Genomic DNA, 16769 nt, shown 5'->3' on the forward strand with positions numbered 1-16769 from the left:
CAAACACCCGAGTGCTGACGCCCAGCAAGAGCAGAAGCAAGTGTGGCTCCAGCTCCGGTGGCTAATCTAGTGGAAAATGCTGAAAACCCATTCGGAACGGCCCTTTAATCGGCACTTCGGTTGCGTTCGGTTCGGTTTGTGTTTTCGATGCTTTCGCCTCAAAGTTGTTGGGTCATTTGAGGGCCAAAGGCAGTTCCTTTCCTTTTCCTTTTCCCTGGTCCGTGGTCCTGGTGGCTGTTGAAACTAGTTCAGCAAAGTGTTTGGTGCCCGAATGATCGGTCCGTTACCACTTCTGGCGGAATTTCCTCGATTGCAGTGGGTTTTTGTGTCGGTTGGTGGCTTATCGGAATGATTTGTCGAATGGATCGGTTAGGGATCGACCAAATGGTTGTGGTGCTGATCCGGAATGTCGAGGATGCTGCTGGATGGGATGTTGCAAATGATCTGTTAAGTGTCTGAAGCAGTTGGAGTCGGAATTGTTGAGCGTGATAATGTTTTACTTCGTTCGAGAGAAATGAACATTAAAAAGAAGTCATGTTCTCTGTGATCCCCCTAAAGATTTCAGTAACTCATCTGTTGAGCTTCTTATAAGATAAAAACAATCCTCTGAAGCAAGTAATAAAGGCAAATAATAAAAACTATTTGAGAATCTTTTGCCAAATGACTGCGCTGATAGAAGTTTCGTTGCTTCGTTTTTGTGGAGTTCGTTGAGATGCAACAACTCTAATCGACTTGAATCACCACCGACCTACCAGGGGTTTCATAAATCTCTCTGGCGCAACCACAGAACCGACCTTTCGGCCGCAGCAAAAAGCAGAATTAAAAACGTGGAAAATGACAAAAAAGGCCCTGTTCCCCGTCTCAAAATCTCTCCCGTCACATTCGGCCAGCGCGCAATTGGGTTAGAAGAAACAAGTGTATTTGTCTGCCTTTGAACTGCTGCTCACCGGCAATGCAGCAGCAGCAGCAGCAGCAGCAGCACCAGCACTGCAGTGTGTGTTTTTGTGTGTCGACAGCAAATAGTCGAAAATGCTAGGCCACAATTGCTCGTTCCACTCGTTCGGATGGCTTTTGAGGTGTTTTTGTCTGCATTCCTTGGTGGCCAGAACGGCCGAAAAAAAAAAGATCCGGAATTCCGGCCCGGGCGACACTGGCATACCATACGCCATAGTCACCGCAGCGCGCTGTTGGGCCTTTGGCGCAGCATACCTTTCCCGGACTAATGTGCGGTGGCCATGTGCACTCCCTACCCGCCCTTTTTTGGGGACCACAATACTTGAGTTCGCTCGAGAACGCTCGGCTAGTGCCAGCCGACGAACCAGTGGAAAAACCAGATGCAGAGAGAGGTTATACTGGTGGCCTTTAATGAGCCGCCATTTCTCTTCTCGACTTTAATGAAACCGGTGGATGGGGACGGATGCGCAATGGAACGCCAGTGACCACACACTCGCACACACACATGCACGCGTACTCGTGGTCGGGTGAAACAATTTATGCTCATGCAAATTGGAGCATTTTTGTGGGCATCCACTTAATCCCTTGAATCGTTCCGAATAAATTATTAACACCCAGTGGACCTCAGGCGCGCTCAGGTTCGTTTGAGTGTCGCGTTGAGCCGCGTTTTAAAATTATGACCCAACGGTGAAGGCTTCAGTCGCGCGAGGACGTGCTCGCGAGGCAACCGATTTCATTTTGCAATAATTAAATAATGTGATAACGAGTAGTTATAGGTCCGCTAATGGTTTCTGCGTGGGCTTATAGGTTAATCCGGTGAGCAGCCGTGGCACTTGTGAACTGGATTTGGATGCACCGAGCGCCCACTCACCTTGCACACTTGTACAATTTTATAAATAAATTAGACAGACAGCAAACACCATCGGGCGGGTGGAGCGATGCTGAATGTACTACGTAGATATTTTGCATGTATTTTACAAAGTATTTAATTTATTCATCGAAGGTACCGATTAGCTGGGGCGCTAGTTTGCCGGCACTGGCATGCATGTTTGCTTAACATTATACCTCATTAGAACTCATAATTCCTAGTGCAAATGCTGCCAGCAGCAGCAGCAGCAGCAGCAGCAGCAGCAGCAGCATGAACAATCAGGCCAGAGGCGCACCAGACACACACCCGTCCTTGCATACGATCACGGCACTGCACTGGCAGCAAGTGGTTGCTGGTTCCGGATCCGGCCACTCTCAGCCCTGCACACCCATGTGTGTGCAGTCATCCTAGCAGAAAGTCACATTTCCTGCCATTATGGCACTTGAACCCGACCGGTGGTGTGTGCACTTTATTAAAATCCATTTTGCATACGCCAACAATGGAGGAAAGGGGGTGGATTAGCGATGTCAGACCGAAGGGGGACTTGCATTGCATCGGCTTGGAGCGATCGGAAGGGGAATGTGAGGGGAGAGTTGGGAATATGTAAAAATCTATTACGCTGGTCGTTTTCGCTGGTCGTTGCGGTCGAATGTGGTGTGGCGGGCATTTATCATGGTACGATGGGTTTTTGCGAACTGCAACACGCGCCGTTACTCACACACGAAGATCATTTACTGTTCGCACTTCCGGTGACAGCGGCTGGCGCCAGGTGCCATGTGTTCGGGCGCCTGTTCTTTGTGCCGGGATTGGGTGGTAAGAGCATGTAATGCGATATGCGATAGTGATTGTCGTTTGCACCAGCATACGTGTCATGGTGGTTAACGTAGGGGTTTCTGGGGAGGTGGATTTGTTATGCCAGTGAGCTAAATCTTTTGATACGTCTGCTTTAAATTATTTAAAAATCGTACTCAAGACTTAAGCGATTTAATGTGATACCAAAAGTTAAGACTGTTGGGGATTCTACAAAAGGAACACATTTTTTTAATTCACCATCAAAGAGAAATCACTTCGGTATGGAAAATGTTACAGGAAAAAAGGTCATGAAGATAGCAAGTACGAGTATAATATTCAAATAATTTTTTCGACAATGTTTCATAAACCTTTTGGTGAAAATAAGCGTAACTATCACTTGCTTAATAGTTCCTGATCACTGTTTAAACGGCACGACAATTTGTTTAGAGATTTTGAAAATGTTTATGTTGTGCAGATATATTTGTTTTATGAACATTATCAATTGAATTATGTAAAGCAAAACAAGTTTTATATTGGTTTCTAAAATTTTACTATAAAAGGGAAAAAAATAAATTACCTTAAATAAAACAAAATGAACCACTGTTTGTTCCGAATTGATGTAAGCTTCTTCTCTCTTAAATGTTCCGACAGTAAAAAGAAACGAAACACGGTTCTCTGTCAAAAGAAGCAAAATTAATATTTAAACAATCAAGATAGATTTTTCAAATGCAAAATGCCTCTTCTCAAGCTTACGAAAACCCATCAGGTCGGCAAAACCCACGACATGCGTTGAGCAAAACAAAAAATCCTAAACAGCTGCTTCAATACTTTCTCCCACGATTCTCCACCTTCAACTTCAGTCCTCTTGCAGTTTGTTTCCCTTTTATCACGGTGACGGAATAGTGCGGCTGCTCTTTGTATTGCGAATTCGCGATCCATATCAACCGGCCGCAGTTGGTGGTGACCGTAAACAGCTCAGCAAGAGCGATTCAGTGATTCACCCACACCTGCAGCAGCGGTGCATCATCACCGGCGGCACATCACGTCGTAGCTTACATTAACGACCGCACTGCACTGTGCTGCACTGAGCTGCCATGGTCGGCCACATAAAGGCTCCATAGTTCACCTCCTCGATGGCACATCACATCGCGTCGAAACCACACCAACACACAAATGGTTATGCGGGGAGTTCCAATCCGCAAAGCCGCCAGGGTCAAGAGTGAAGAGCGTCACCAGAGAGAAGCCACCAGAGCACGACTAGAGAGCGCTTCAACTTGTGTGTTAATGTTTTTGTAAATTGTTCAACAGTGTAAAACCGGCACCAGCGCCAACAAACCCTCGACCTTTCGGCTGTAGACGCATCACGAGGCACGCGAACACCGTCCGCGACCGCAACAGCGCGATGGCCACCATCGCCACTGCGTTGATGCGCCACTGATCGCCACGCCACCAATGTGACGATGCTGCTGCTGCTGCTGATGATGATGATGACGAGCAGCACCGACAACCACGACACCGGCGACGTTGACGACGATGGGTAACGGGTTGACACCGTGTCTGTCACCCAATTGTGGAGCGCGCGCGAAGAGGACGTGGCGATTGCTGTCGTCGAAGGCAAAACAAAAGCGGCACACACAATGTGACGATAAAAAGGCGGTAAGGGGATGGGGCATTAGGGGGGAGAATGGAGCGTAGCACAAGTGTGTGGGGTGCGCTTTACTCGTTAACCACGGCTGGAACACTAGCGCCAGCGCTGGAGCGGGAGGTTTTTAGGCTTGAGTCTATATAAAGGCAATTGATTACTCATCAGCAGCAGTTAGTTGGTCGTTGGACAGCCTTAACACCGGTTCGCTTGTTGCTGTCGGTGTTGTTGTTGTGGTTGTTGTGCCGCTTATTACCTTTTCCAAGCGTTCCAGCGTTCCTCGGCGCCTCGGGGGTTTATGTTTGTTTTTCGAATCCACATCGCACCGGATCGTACCGTTCGATAGCCGCGTGTTGCCTTGACTTGCCGGGTATTCCCTGTGCTTCTAGGGTCGTGTTGTTGCTGTTGCGAGCGTCCAAGACCCTCTCCAGTGCCTCCAGATTCAACCGTTAAGACTTTGATCGCCAATTTCGTGTTCGGCTTCGTGGTTTGTTGTGTGAGTTCTGTTAGAAAGTTTAGCCAACACGTGAAGATCAAGATGAACTCCAATGGCATTGCTCTGTTGCTGTTGGTGGCGCTTGCCATTTGCATCGGTGACAGTGCGGAGATACCGCCGTTACCGGTGCAGGACACGGACCAGGCAAAGAGTGCAGCTACGGAGGAGCCAATCGAGGACTGTAAGTGACCAACATCTCGAACTTTCGCGTCAATTACTTTTGTTAAATGGCACAACCACATCGTTTAGGTAATGATCACTGCGCTCTATGATGAGCTACAAATACACACATTCAACGTGATCGCTGATAAGGATCACTTGTTTACCTGCTGATCACTTGATTGGCTGCTTATCACGGTTATGGTACTGGCTGGAATGTGTTCATGTAATCTGCTTTTCAAATCAACTGCAAACTCGCATCACTCGAAGCGGTGAATGGCTTGCAAATAGCGGAAAAATGTTTCTTTATGCGCTCTTAAGTTTAAAATTAATTCCCTCTTTTGATAATGAGAAGCGAGTTATTGCTGCTTAAACATTTCCTCCTCTTGGCACAGAGAATCCTTTCCAGGAATCCCAGGCAACCATCCTAACTTCCTGCAGCGCGAACGTTTGTTCACCAAAAGTTCTGCATCTGCATAGCGAAACCACTAATTTCGTTGCTTCCGACGTTACGGTCTCGACAGCGGCAGGCGTTCCATCAGTCGTGACCGCCTCAGTGAGCTGTCCTCTACCACTGCCGTTGGGCAAAATGCATCAATTTGCTTTCGGAATGTAGCTGCAATATTCAATAATAGCCCTGACGGGCTGGTGCTGCGGCAAGACCGCAGCATCCAATTTGAGAGCCAATCTTCAAAACCGGTGCTCATCCGATCCCGGCATGGCCCGTCCCGGCCCGAGGTCCGTGCCGTCCGTGGCCGCAGGGCAAACTTTGCCCTGGCCAGCGACGACTTCGCTTCCGGTCCCGGTTCGTGCTAAAATTGAACTTAATTTGAACGGTGGGAACGTCAGGTCGGTGCAAGTGCCAGGCCAAGAAAGCCCTCCCTTCTGAACTGAAGGCGTTGAAACGAGGTGGAAAGGAGCACGAGGGGTGGGAGGAAACTTTGCTGAAATGTTCATCCGAGGGCCACGGCTCGATTGGTCGGTACTTTGCGGGACAATTTTCTTCCGGACCGTGGCCAGAGGCGAGCAAGGAGTCCCTCGACGCGGAACGGACGTTCAGTTGCCGGCCAGAATTGCCCATTAGCGCCTGTGCGAGTGTGGCCATCGTCGTCGTCGTCGTTGTCGTACTGGAAATGGCTGCCAGTGTTCGCTTTGGCTTCCTTACTGCCCGTCGGTTGCGTCGGTGCGGGAGTGCAGCCGCATTGTTGTTGTTGTTGTTGTCGTTGTTGGCCGCAACCGAAGGCCGAACAGGAACAAGGAAATTAATTGCATTAATAGCCCACGGTGGAATCATTTTTGCAGATGACAACGAGGACGGCGAAATGCGTGAACGGGATGTGGGGAAGGACAGAAAAAAAAAACTACGCTAGTGCCTGCGGAGACCGGTGCGATAATCGTGTTGTTGATTGGTTTGTGTTTTGGGCCAGGGCCTGAAACGACGCAGGATTAAAAAATCCTGTTTATGATCCGCCATTTTCCTTTTTGGTGTGGTAAGTTTCCATAATGCGCCTCATTCCGGAAGCCCGTTCTCCATTAGGAAATGCAGGAAGTCAAAAGTTGTTCGCCGGGAACGCTGTGCGCCAGCTGCAGCAACGACCGGGATGTCACAGAAGCAGCAGCAGCAACTGTTCCGTTCCGTTTCTGCATTGTTTTCTCTTCGTACTATGCCGTAGTTTTGCTATGCCGTAGTTTTTGCCGTAGGCAGTTGGTTCACCATTTTGGGCAAATTGTTCAGCGGAGTGAAAAGAGGGCGCGCGCGCGCTCCCAAAAGCCTCCGTTGTCCTCCGCGCAAAAGGATTCGCGGCAATTAAACCGTGCCATAACCTCTGCCTCAGCTGAACAACGCAGCAGCAGATGTAGCCTTCTTGGTTGACCTGCGACAATGAGATGCTCGTCCATCGTTTGACGTGGAACTGAGTAGCTCGGATCCGGACCTGGTGCGACGCTTCCGAGTTACCGAGACGGAGAGCTTAGCCGCGACATACAACCAGCAGCAGCAGAAGCAGCAGCACCAGGAGCAATTTGAATAACTTTCCCGAAACTAATGGGTTCCGGACAGGGCGCAGGGGTCCCTTTCTTAAAATAACAAAACACGGGGGGAGGGGGGGGGGATGGAATGCTGGCAAGCTGTCCTCCAGGCTAAAAGTTAGTTCCACCATTTCTTTTCCCGTTGTTTCAACTGGTGCGCCGGGGGGGAGAGCGTGGGACAGTGGTGCATCAGTGATGATGCCACCCAGATGATACATTAAAACCAGCTGCTTCGGTCGCTGCCGGTGAGTGTGTGCGTTTTTGCGAGATCGCGGAAGAAAGTTTTTGGAGCTTTTCTGGAGTTGGTAGAATTGGTTCGTTTCGAGAAAGCTCTCCTGTTTGTGTGAGTCTTTCGTTGGGCCAAGCAGCAGTATGGTAATGATGCATCCGTACAGCACTGGAATGGATTTTAATGAGCTAAACAGTAAGCTTCCAGCCTGTCAGGTTGCCGGCCGGTCGGCCCGAAACACGAAACTTGTCATCTTTTCAATCTTCCGTCTCTCGGGGAATTTTCTCAAAGACAACTCAAGACAACCTCCAGGAACACGTTAAATTGGTTCCCAATGTTTTTGGCCGTTTTTTTTTTGTGGGGCACGAAAATCATTAAAAGTTCCGAGTATATATATGGTCTGCGAGCAAGACTTTGAGCCGACTCATTGACTTTCATGCACTCCACACGTTCGTTACTCGGATGGACGCGAGGCGGATCTCATAAAAAAGCTTGTTGCGTAATCGCTGCGTAACGAGACACGGGGATGTCTGGTACCGTATGCTCACTCCTTGGTGGCCGAAGGTTCAAAACTCGTAGGAAATGAAACAAACTTTGCGCCATAAATATCCTAGACGGGGCTCCCGTCGTCATTCCCGGTTGTCGTCAGCTTGTGCCATCGAAAGTAAATGTCATTTAGCATTTTGTTCCTTTATTTTTTTGGGAGGTGCTCCCGAAGAAGTTGAAGCTTTTGATGGCTAGCCTAGAAACAGAGAGAGGCAGAGAGAGAGAGAGAGAGAGAGAGAGAGGCAGAGAAAGAGAGAGATAGTGGGGCTCCCGCTCGTTAAGATTTATGTACAGAAGCTGCTGTGCCATTTCGTTAGTAATGCTCATAAATCATTCAGCAGCGTTGCTTGGTACGGATCGCTAGCAGCAACGGCAGCAACTGATTGGCGGATTGCATTGATTTGGGACCACACGAAGGCTCTGTGCGGCTCGGTGGCAGCAAAAAGCTTTCGCGGAAGCTACGAGACCAAAAAAAAGGGCCAAAACCTCCACGATCTGCCGGTCGGAAGCAAAGTTTTAATTCGTAAAGTTGATCCCCGAAGCGACACAACCGGAGAGAGGGAGAACAGGAGAGACACAGTGCAGCGGGAGGAATGAGGCATCCTGCGCAGAGCGGATACCTCGACTCTGCAATCCGTTCCAGTGCGCATTTGGATTACCGTCTTTGCCGGTGGCCGTCGATATCGACGACGAAGTGAACGATGGAGGTCTTTACGTTCTTCGTTCGTTTCTTCGCATGGAATTGCATGAACAAAACCAACCGAAATCGAAACCGACAGCAGATCAGCCGCGAAGGGTCCCGCGAAATCCAGTTATTGACAGCGTAATTACTTACCGATCTTTGGCCTCCATCTCTGCGCGGCGACTGTATAATGACCTTCATTCGGCCCATAAAGGGCGAAGCAGAATGTTGTGGCGGATTGTCTTCGGAAGCCAATTTCAAAACCCTCGGCACGTACGAGCGCACACTGTTTTGGGGTAGCTTTACGGCCTCCCATCTTTTAACCACCGCCTCCGCCGTCGCTCTGACATCCCTTGATTGATGGCACGGGGCGTAACACCGAATTCGGCTATTTTCCCCTAGATTGGATTTCCTCGGTCCCCGGTCCCTCGGCTAGAGGCCAATAGTACGCCATTATCCGCCTGCCTGGCTGGCTGCTTGGCTGGATGACAAAACGAAGATGGTTCCTGGCGTGGCGTGGCGTAGCACAAGCGAGTGTTCGATTTCGGATCGATCGATCGGTGAGCACTGTTCGATGGCCCCGTAGTCCTCGCACCATTAGCGCCACGGTGGAGCGTCTCCTGGAGAGAGAGAGAGAGAGAGCGCGCGCGCCTTCGCTCCGGAAGTGTGGCGCAGGACATTCGCGCGTGGCCCGTGCGTAACGTCTCCGATTTGGCACGTGCACCGCATACACAGCACTCGCGCGTTACTGCTGCTACCGATGCTGGTTTGCGTCCGGTTTTATCGGCCATCGTCAGTGCCAAAGCGACCGTTGAATGTCGATGATGATTGATTATAATATCGTGCCGCCGATGGCACACCATCGGACTCGTGATCGATTCCCGGTGACACCAGCTCGCGACGAAAGTCACACGCCGCTGGTCCACCAGTCCGAGGGGAAGGACGAAAAGGACACCACATTGTGTTCGTGTTGTGTGTGCGTGTTTGATTGTCAAACAGTAAGAAAACCCTGCGTAAACTGTTGATAGAGCGGAGCTAGTGCTTAGTGGTGCTACTGGCAGCTAGTGCCCTGGCTAAGAAGTCGTTTCGAGCCCAGGAATTGGGTGTATACTGGTTGTAGACCACGGCACCCAGGATTGTTAGCATGATGTTTATTTACTCCATGATTTATTTGAACCTATCTCTCGGGCAGCGTGCGCGATTGAGTATCGGTTACGGAGGGGCGTGTAAGGCGTGAGTAGCAGTAGCAGTAGTGGTTGCTTGAGGAGTTTTGATTGGATGAACGATTGGATTGCCCAACACGGGCGAGACGTTTACGGCCGGTCCGTCAATCGCTTTGATGATGGATTCATTTTGCGGCACCACTTGATCGACTGATAATCAACTGCAATTGATATAATTCTGTTTTAGGGTATGTTTGCTGGCACTTTTCTGGTATAGAATAATAACTGACACCTAAAATGATCTTAGCGATTTGCTACGAAAGCTTTGCAACATTGAGACCAGAAAAGCTGGTAATTTCATTTCCAATAACGACAATTGCCCAAAATGGAATTTTTATTTTATTTTATTTTATTTTATTTTATTTGAGGTCTCAAACTCTCACTAGAGTTAAACGAAATTACAAAACTAGTCGCCGCGCCGAGAATACGAAATTATGTAGCTCCGTTGCGATCCCGACGCAAAATCCGATGATGGAGGCGCCAGGTAACCGGTAAAATTGCATACTTTCAGGGATTTGTTATAGATATTTTAAAGGTTTTTCTAAGGGATATCAAACTCCATTATGTGATGATTGTTGAAATGTTAAGAAAAAGAAATTGTAGCCCTCACCTAAATGATTGAAAGATTTTGAGTGAACTTTAGCTGAAAAAACAATCGTCTATTATCTTCCATCTAAATCTAGAACTCCCTGTAATATTCCTCAACCTTTCAAACATCACGCTCAAACGGAGAAGCAAAAAAGCACCCCCATTTTGAATAGAAACAAATTAGTACAATCCCCATCGATTCTCGCTGGCACGGTGTTGCGCTGAGCGGTGCTAAATGCCATTCCGGTCGGCTCGCGCGCAATCAACGAAGCGATTCTCGAGCGATAAAAGCCACAAAGGTCTATGAAAAAGGCGTTGCACTCAATGCACACGCGCGACTGCACGCGCGGCATTATAATGCGGCCCCAGCTCCAATCGTCAAGTCATAAGCCGACCGGAAGTGAGATAAAACATTAAAAAACAAAACCGAAAACTAGGAAAGCAGATCCGGATGCATTTTAATATCCGCTTCAAATGCTACGGCCAGCGCAAGTTGTGAAGCCGATCCCACTGGTCCACTCTACCGGTGTTGGGGTCCTGTTTTTGTGTTCCAGCCGCGATTCGGCTAAACTTTTTCCATGTCCGTCTAAAGCCTCTTCCGGTTTCCGGTTTTGTGTGAAAAGGTTTTCTACCATTCTACCAGGATAACGGAGGAAAGAACGGAAGGGGAGAGGGAAGAAATGGTAGAAAAGCAGGAGCTAAAACCGAACACCGAGCGCACTTCAAACCATATCGTGCTGTGGTGTGCTGGTGCTCACTGGCAGGAAATGCAGCATTTGAAAGCAATTCGTTCGCTGATTGGATCGTTAGTATGGCCGCTTTTCCTTCCGTTTTTTTCCACTGCTGCACGGTTTGTGAGTGCCACAGGAACTGTGTTTCCAGTTTGCAGCAAATGAATCGCCATTATGCTCTCGAATGCTGCACCTTTGCTTCCATTTCCTGCTTTAACGATTTAACCTCCGTCCGATGGTTGGTAGAATGTTAAAGGAGTCCCCCAACAGCGGCCATTCATTAGGTGAAAATCCATTAAACACGTAATGTGTGTCGGGATTAGTTATTTTTTCTTTATATTTTGTGCCACTCACTGGGCTTCGAATGCGAGGAATAAACAAGCGAAAGTGTCACTAGCAGCAGCAGGTGTCGCTGAACTACAGCTACATTATTTTCCAATTACTATCGATTGACGCCAGTTTACGCCCAACTGGTGGCCACCGGCAATAGCGTGGCCCACGGGGACCACCCCTACTGCACCGAGATCCGATAAGCCTTCCGCGTAAGCAGTTCCTGACAGAAACATAATGACGACGATGATGACGGCGACGACGACGACGACGCCAGCGCTGTCCGTAGGGGATGGTCGTAAAACAACTTCATTTCTGTCATTTACTACCCTTCCGCCCTGACATCACTGGGGAGCTAACCCGCAGCACGGTTTACACGGCTTGTTGGTCGCAAGGAGAAGGACATAGCAGCAGGAGGAGGAGCAGAAGGAGCAGAAGAGAAGGAGGACGCGTGTGAATGACTAATGGTACGATTGGGGTCCGGGAAGCATGGCTTTGATTGAATATCTATTTATCATAAACGTTCGGGCAGGCGACAGAGCACGCCATCGCGTCCCGCCCCGCCCCGTGCTAGGTCAGCTTGGTGTGCATCGCAAGCTTTCCCGGGGGGTGGGGGGGGGGATGAGGGTGTTGCGTTGGGTAATGAATTTCGATTTTCCCGACTATTTATTGCCATGTCACACCGTCGTGTGGGTGCAGTGCATGTATTGGGCGCTTTGTTTGTTCATAAATTATGAACAACATGATGATAAAGGCTTGTGGACGGTGGCGGTTTAGGGGGTGGTGGCGCGGTGGTGCCATGTAAACAGATATTCGATGGATTTTTTTTTGTTTCTCCTCCATCGTGGTGGTCGTTGATATTGATGAGTTGTTTGATGATGGGTGAGAGGCGGCCATTTATCTTTAATTAGCTTTGGAAACAATCAGGCCCCGCAGGATTGATGATTGGGTTCGTTAGCACCCCTCCCCAGGGGGTAGGAGGAGGGTGGAGAATTGGTGATCGTTTGATTATAGGGGCGTTCGCTGGTGGGAATTTTTTTTCCCATTTATTAGCGAGATAACATTGGAAATGATCGACACCAAACCATGCTAACGGGTACCGGTGTGACAGGTGAGGCTCGAAACTGATGCACATTAATGTTGGATACATGTTCTGCTTTTTGAATCCATGATTATGACCTGGATTGGATTTTCCATTGCCAACCGTTACAGGGAAAATCGTGCACCAACTGCACCTTTCTGGAGTTCGAATGACTCCGAGAGTCCTGCAAAAATCTCTGCAGCTTCCAATCGACGTGGAATGTGAAGCACCCATCGCCCGGCGCGCATGAATCGACGCAAAATATGTTCGCTTCGTTTTCTCATTCCACCAATCGCCCCATCCCGGAGGCACTCAATATCTGTGCGCTGATGGTAATCAATGGTCACGATGCGCTACCCCCGGGGGTGGGGAGAACGCGTACATCGCGGATCGGGCATCGAAAGAAATGGGACGGATATGGAAATCGTAGGCATCTCGAGCCTCGAGCCATCGCGCTACGGTAAGCCTTGCCTTGCTTGCTCTCTGCCTTTCTGAAATGAAAATGGATGAAAATGGTTATCGAGGCCGAGCGGGAGACTTATTTTTATGATGATGTTATTAATGTTAATGGCACTTGGTAGCCAAAGGTGGTGGTGGTGGTGGTGACTGGTATGTAGGCGGGACCTTGCCACAGGCTGCATGATAATTGCCATTTGCGCCCTGCCCAGCCTAACCTAGCGCACCTGGTGCCGTCGGTTGGTTCCGCATTTTGTTTTCCTTCACTTCACTCTCAGGTCACCTCAGGGGAATAGGGGAGCGAGAGAGGGCGAGAGGTGCAGCAAGCAAATCCCGGAAATGGTTATCCATTCAATTCCACCTCCGTGCGCTTCATACGATCGACCGATCCTGCCTCTCACTAATCGGACGCCCGGTAACGGCGCTCGTTTGGCGAACGGAAGCGAACGGCTCAAATCAGGCGAACATTGAACATCGCACCGCCACCTGTGCCATCATCATCATCATCATTGGCATCATCATTCGGGCCATCAGCAGCTGCCTGGGTGCCCACCGGAAATAGTCGCTAACGTGTGATTTCCCTCTCTCTCTCTCTCTCTCTCTCTCTCTCGCTCGCGCTGTCGGTCTTTTGATTCTCGGTCTTTTGGGCGAATCCTTCCGTCCGGAAGCTATCTTCTTGGACCGTCACTCACCCAACCACCCCCGGGGCGATGTAAGATGGATAATGGCCCCCTTCAGCACGCTGGATTGGACAGCAGGAGCCAGCAGCGGGGCCAGCAGGTGCGCCAGCCTGCACGGTGCGCTCTGATTACGGATGCCCGGTACCGAAATGGGCCGGACATGGCCCAGCTGCGCTACCTTCCATTTTCCACCACCACCATCACGTGTGGCGAAAGTTTTCCGCTCGCTTTTCTCGCGCGAACGGAGTAACAGTTGACGTTGGCGTCGGAAGTTTGCCAACTTTTCCGATTTAATGGCCAACCGTGCGGCCGTGCACTGGCTGGCTCTTTTCCCCTGCGGGTGCGGTGCTTTTGGGCGCTCGCTTTACTGCGCTGCCCGGCTGGCTGCTCGTGGCTTCCGATCGAACTCGAGCTAAATCGAGACATAAAATGGCTATTTGACGGGGCGCCCCGGTCCGAGTGAACGGCCTCGTGCACGGATTGGGCACGTGCATGTGGGCCACCGGCAAGAGGGGGAAAACTTCAACGACAGCCCGGTGCTGACCACAGCACAGCAGGGGGGCCTCGTATGATCCGTTTAGCGTGTTCCGGTTGCTTTGGTCCCATTCTTTAGTATTGTTTAGTGTCCACCCAACCAGCCTGGACCAATTGCTTAGAAAAGTCAAGCGAGAGAGGGTGAGAGAAACCATCACCACCAATGGAAAATGGCAGCAAGTTTTGCTGTTTTGAAATACGCTTTAAAGGATCGAGCTGAGAGGATGTTGATGGGAGGGGCGGCGTGTCCAAAACCAAAGATAATGGTTGTGGCTCATTCAATTCGTGCAAGCATCTAACGAACCACATACGTGTGGATGTGTGTGTCGAGTGTGTTGATTTCATGGTAAAGTCCTTCTGCTGCTGCTTCTTTCACCTCTCCCAGGCTCCTCAAGTGACCACAACGAGCAGGCACCATCTTCAGGATTGAAATCCATTTCACATTCTATTTACCGTTTTCCAGTTCGTTAAACTCGTTCGTTCGCCGGGCTACCCAGTGTTTTCGTTCGGTTTTTTCTTCTCCCAGCTCGTCTCTCTCGTGCGCCATTTTGGATTGTGGTCTGGTCTTTGTTTTCATTTCCTTTTTTGCGTCCTCCTGTGGTGTTGTGGTTCTCGGTTACTCCCGTTTTTATGGATGGAGCTATCGGTCGGTCTGCTGGCCACTTGTGTCGGTGTTTCGAGCGTACCAAGGTACGCACTGACTATCTGTCTGAGGTAAGGTCGATTGGCACGTTAATGAGTCACACACAGAGAGTGGCGACGGAGCATTGGTTGCCCTCGAGTGCAATTACCTTCAGCCATACCTAGCATTACGCTCTGTGGCTCTGGAGCTCGATAGCATGCCCAGTGGCTGGCTGCCCGGCTGGCTATACTGCAAATGGAGTTGAATAATCGAAGTAACCGAGGTGTAACCGGTGATTGAACCGATTCTACTCCGATGCTGCTGCTGCTGCTGCTTCTGGGCCGATGGAGACGCCAAACCCGCCGCTTGGTTGACGCTGGAAGTGTTTGGCGCCTTTTCTTTGCTACCGCCCCACCTTCCACCGGGGCAGCCTGGTGAACGAGTCGAGCGCAGAATGTTACCAGAGCGTGGCGAAGTGAATCAGTTGCGGTTCAATTAGCACCAAGCCACCAGGATGCGTGCATACGGGGGCACCGATGCTGGACATGGCCGGATGTAGGTCAGGGCACCACGCGGCCATCCTGCTCCCGATATCCCAACAATCATCCTAATCTCTGACGTCACAGCCGTTTCGTTCAATCGCATCGCTTTAGCATTCTGGACCAGCGCAGGTTACCAGCTGCTCATGTCAGGCGAACATTCGTCATCGTCTTCATCGCCATCCCGGCACGGAATGAATTATGAGAATAGAAACGATTGCCTTGGATGGTTTCTGATGGCAGATACTTTTGCTCTGCGGGGGAAATATTGACTTACGAACTCGTGGAATGGGGCCGTATGGATAACTTTTCGGGTGGCTGGCCACTTTATCCGATTGTCACTCTGATCGATCGATCGATTCCGTGGAATCCATCAGCAATGGTAGCGAGATAAAACCCACTCGAACGCCAGCTGCGCTTCTCGCGAGGTTTGACCTTCCACATCTTCCAATCCTTTAGGGAGCTTAATAGGAAAAGTATGTTTGCTCGTCAGAAAAGACTGTCTGTGAATTTAAAAGAGATTTTGCTGGCAATTTTAACAAACTTACAAAAATTCCCTTTTTTTTTGTAAATCTTAAAATAAATTACTTTCTTTTTAACCGAGTTCGACCACGATATCAACCCATTTATTTCCAGTTTTGACCAGTTTTTGACGGTTCTAGGCGCTTTGTTGCTATCGTGGCCTGTACAGTTTGGAGTAGAACTACAAATTCTACCTTTTTTTTCTCGATTCCTTTCCAGCGTATCTCGGTGTGAAGCTGTACAAGATGGAGCGACCGTGCGCGATGCTCGGTGGGATGTGCGTGCAGACAAGCGAATGCAACCACCGTCCGGCGAACAGTGGCCTCTGTCCGGAGAATGCACATCTCGGTGTTGACTGCTGCTACGAGGGTAAGGACTCTTCCGAGTTGTGGCTCGATCATCTGACGTGTTTTATGCAACTATTTTCTCTTTTCTTTTCCTCTTAAAAACACAGTTAAACCGGCCAGCAATCTAACGTGCCACCAGTACCTTGGAGCCTGCATGGATCGGTGCGCCGAAGGGTTGCAACGTCCGGCCACGGACTGTACCGATGGGCAGCAGTGCTGCGTGTTAGTTGGTTAGACACCACGCCGTGACGTTTAGATCAGCTTAACGTTCCGTTTTGGAGCAGGGCAGATAGAGATAGTGGAACCGCTAGGAACTAGACTACTGCTGACGCCAAAGCAAACCAAACAAACAAACGATTCTGTTCAATAAAAGTGTGTCTGAGTGCGTGCGAGAGAGAGAGTGTGTGGGAGAACGAACCTTAAAGTTTAAGCTGGTCTTAGTGCTCCCTTAGTGCCGAAGTGGTGCTGCTGATCCGAAAATAAACGAAAATGCCCCGGAGCAGCTGCCGGTGCTACTGAGCCCAAAGTTGCTCCTTTGCAGAAAAGCATTTCCAGATCCAGTGGCCACCAGATCTACCCCTGGAAAATCCGCAAAAGTATCCGGATGCATGTAATCTTAACCGAAACGCTATCACTATAAACACTTCCCGGATAGTCGAAAGCTACCATCGTTACTTTACGTTCCGTAAGTTCGTCTCGATCGATCTGTGGTGGCGGTCG

At 49.7% G+C, this 16769-nt stretch overlaps 1 protein-coding gene across 1 annotated transcript; it reads left to right on the forward strand.

The window, feature by feature from the left end:
* Positions 1 to 4434: 4434 nt before the first annotated feature.
* On the forward strand, positions 4435 to 16450 carry LOC126575285 (U-scoloptoxin(19)-Tl1a). The gene is made up of 3 exons (XM_050235910.1): positions 4435 to 4933; positions 15922 to 16071; positions 16157 to 16450. Exons 1-3 carry the CDS (start codon positions 4795 to 4797, stop codon positions 16282 to 16284), a joined length of 417 nt encoding a protein of 138 aa, XP_050091867.1. The 5' UTR covers positions 4435 to 4794; the 3' UTR covers positions 16285 to 16450.
* Positions 16451 to 16769: the final 319 nt, after the last annotated feature.

This window comes from Anopheles aquasalis, chromosome 3 (assembly GCF_943734665.1).
Source record: "Anopheles aquasalis chromosome 3, idAnoAquaMG_Q_19, whole genome shotgun sequence".
Classification (NCBI taxonomy): domain Eukaryota; kingdom Metazoa; phylum Arthropoda; class Insecta; order Diptera; family Culicidae; genus Anopheles; species Anopheles aquasalis.

Bases quoted from the DNA above. Each gene is read 5' to 3' on its own strand.
- LOC126575285 (XM_050235910.1), top strand. From the start codon at position 4,795: ATGAACTCCAATGGCATTGCTCTGTTGCTGTTGGTGGCGCTTGCCATT. The intron at 4,934-15,921 runs GTAAGTGACCAA...ATTCCTTTCCAG, and splicing joins GGAGGAGCCAATCGAGGACT to CGTATCTCGGTGTGAAGCTG. The intron at 16,072-16,156 runs GTAAGGACTCTT...TTAAAAACACAG, and splicing joins TGTTGACTGCTGCTACGAGG to TTAAACCGGCCAGCAATCTA.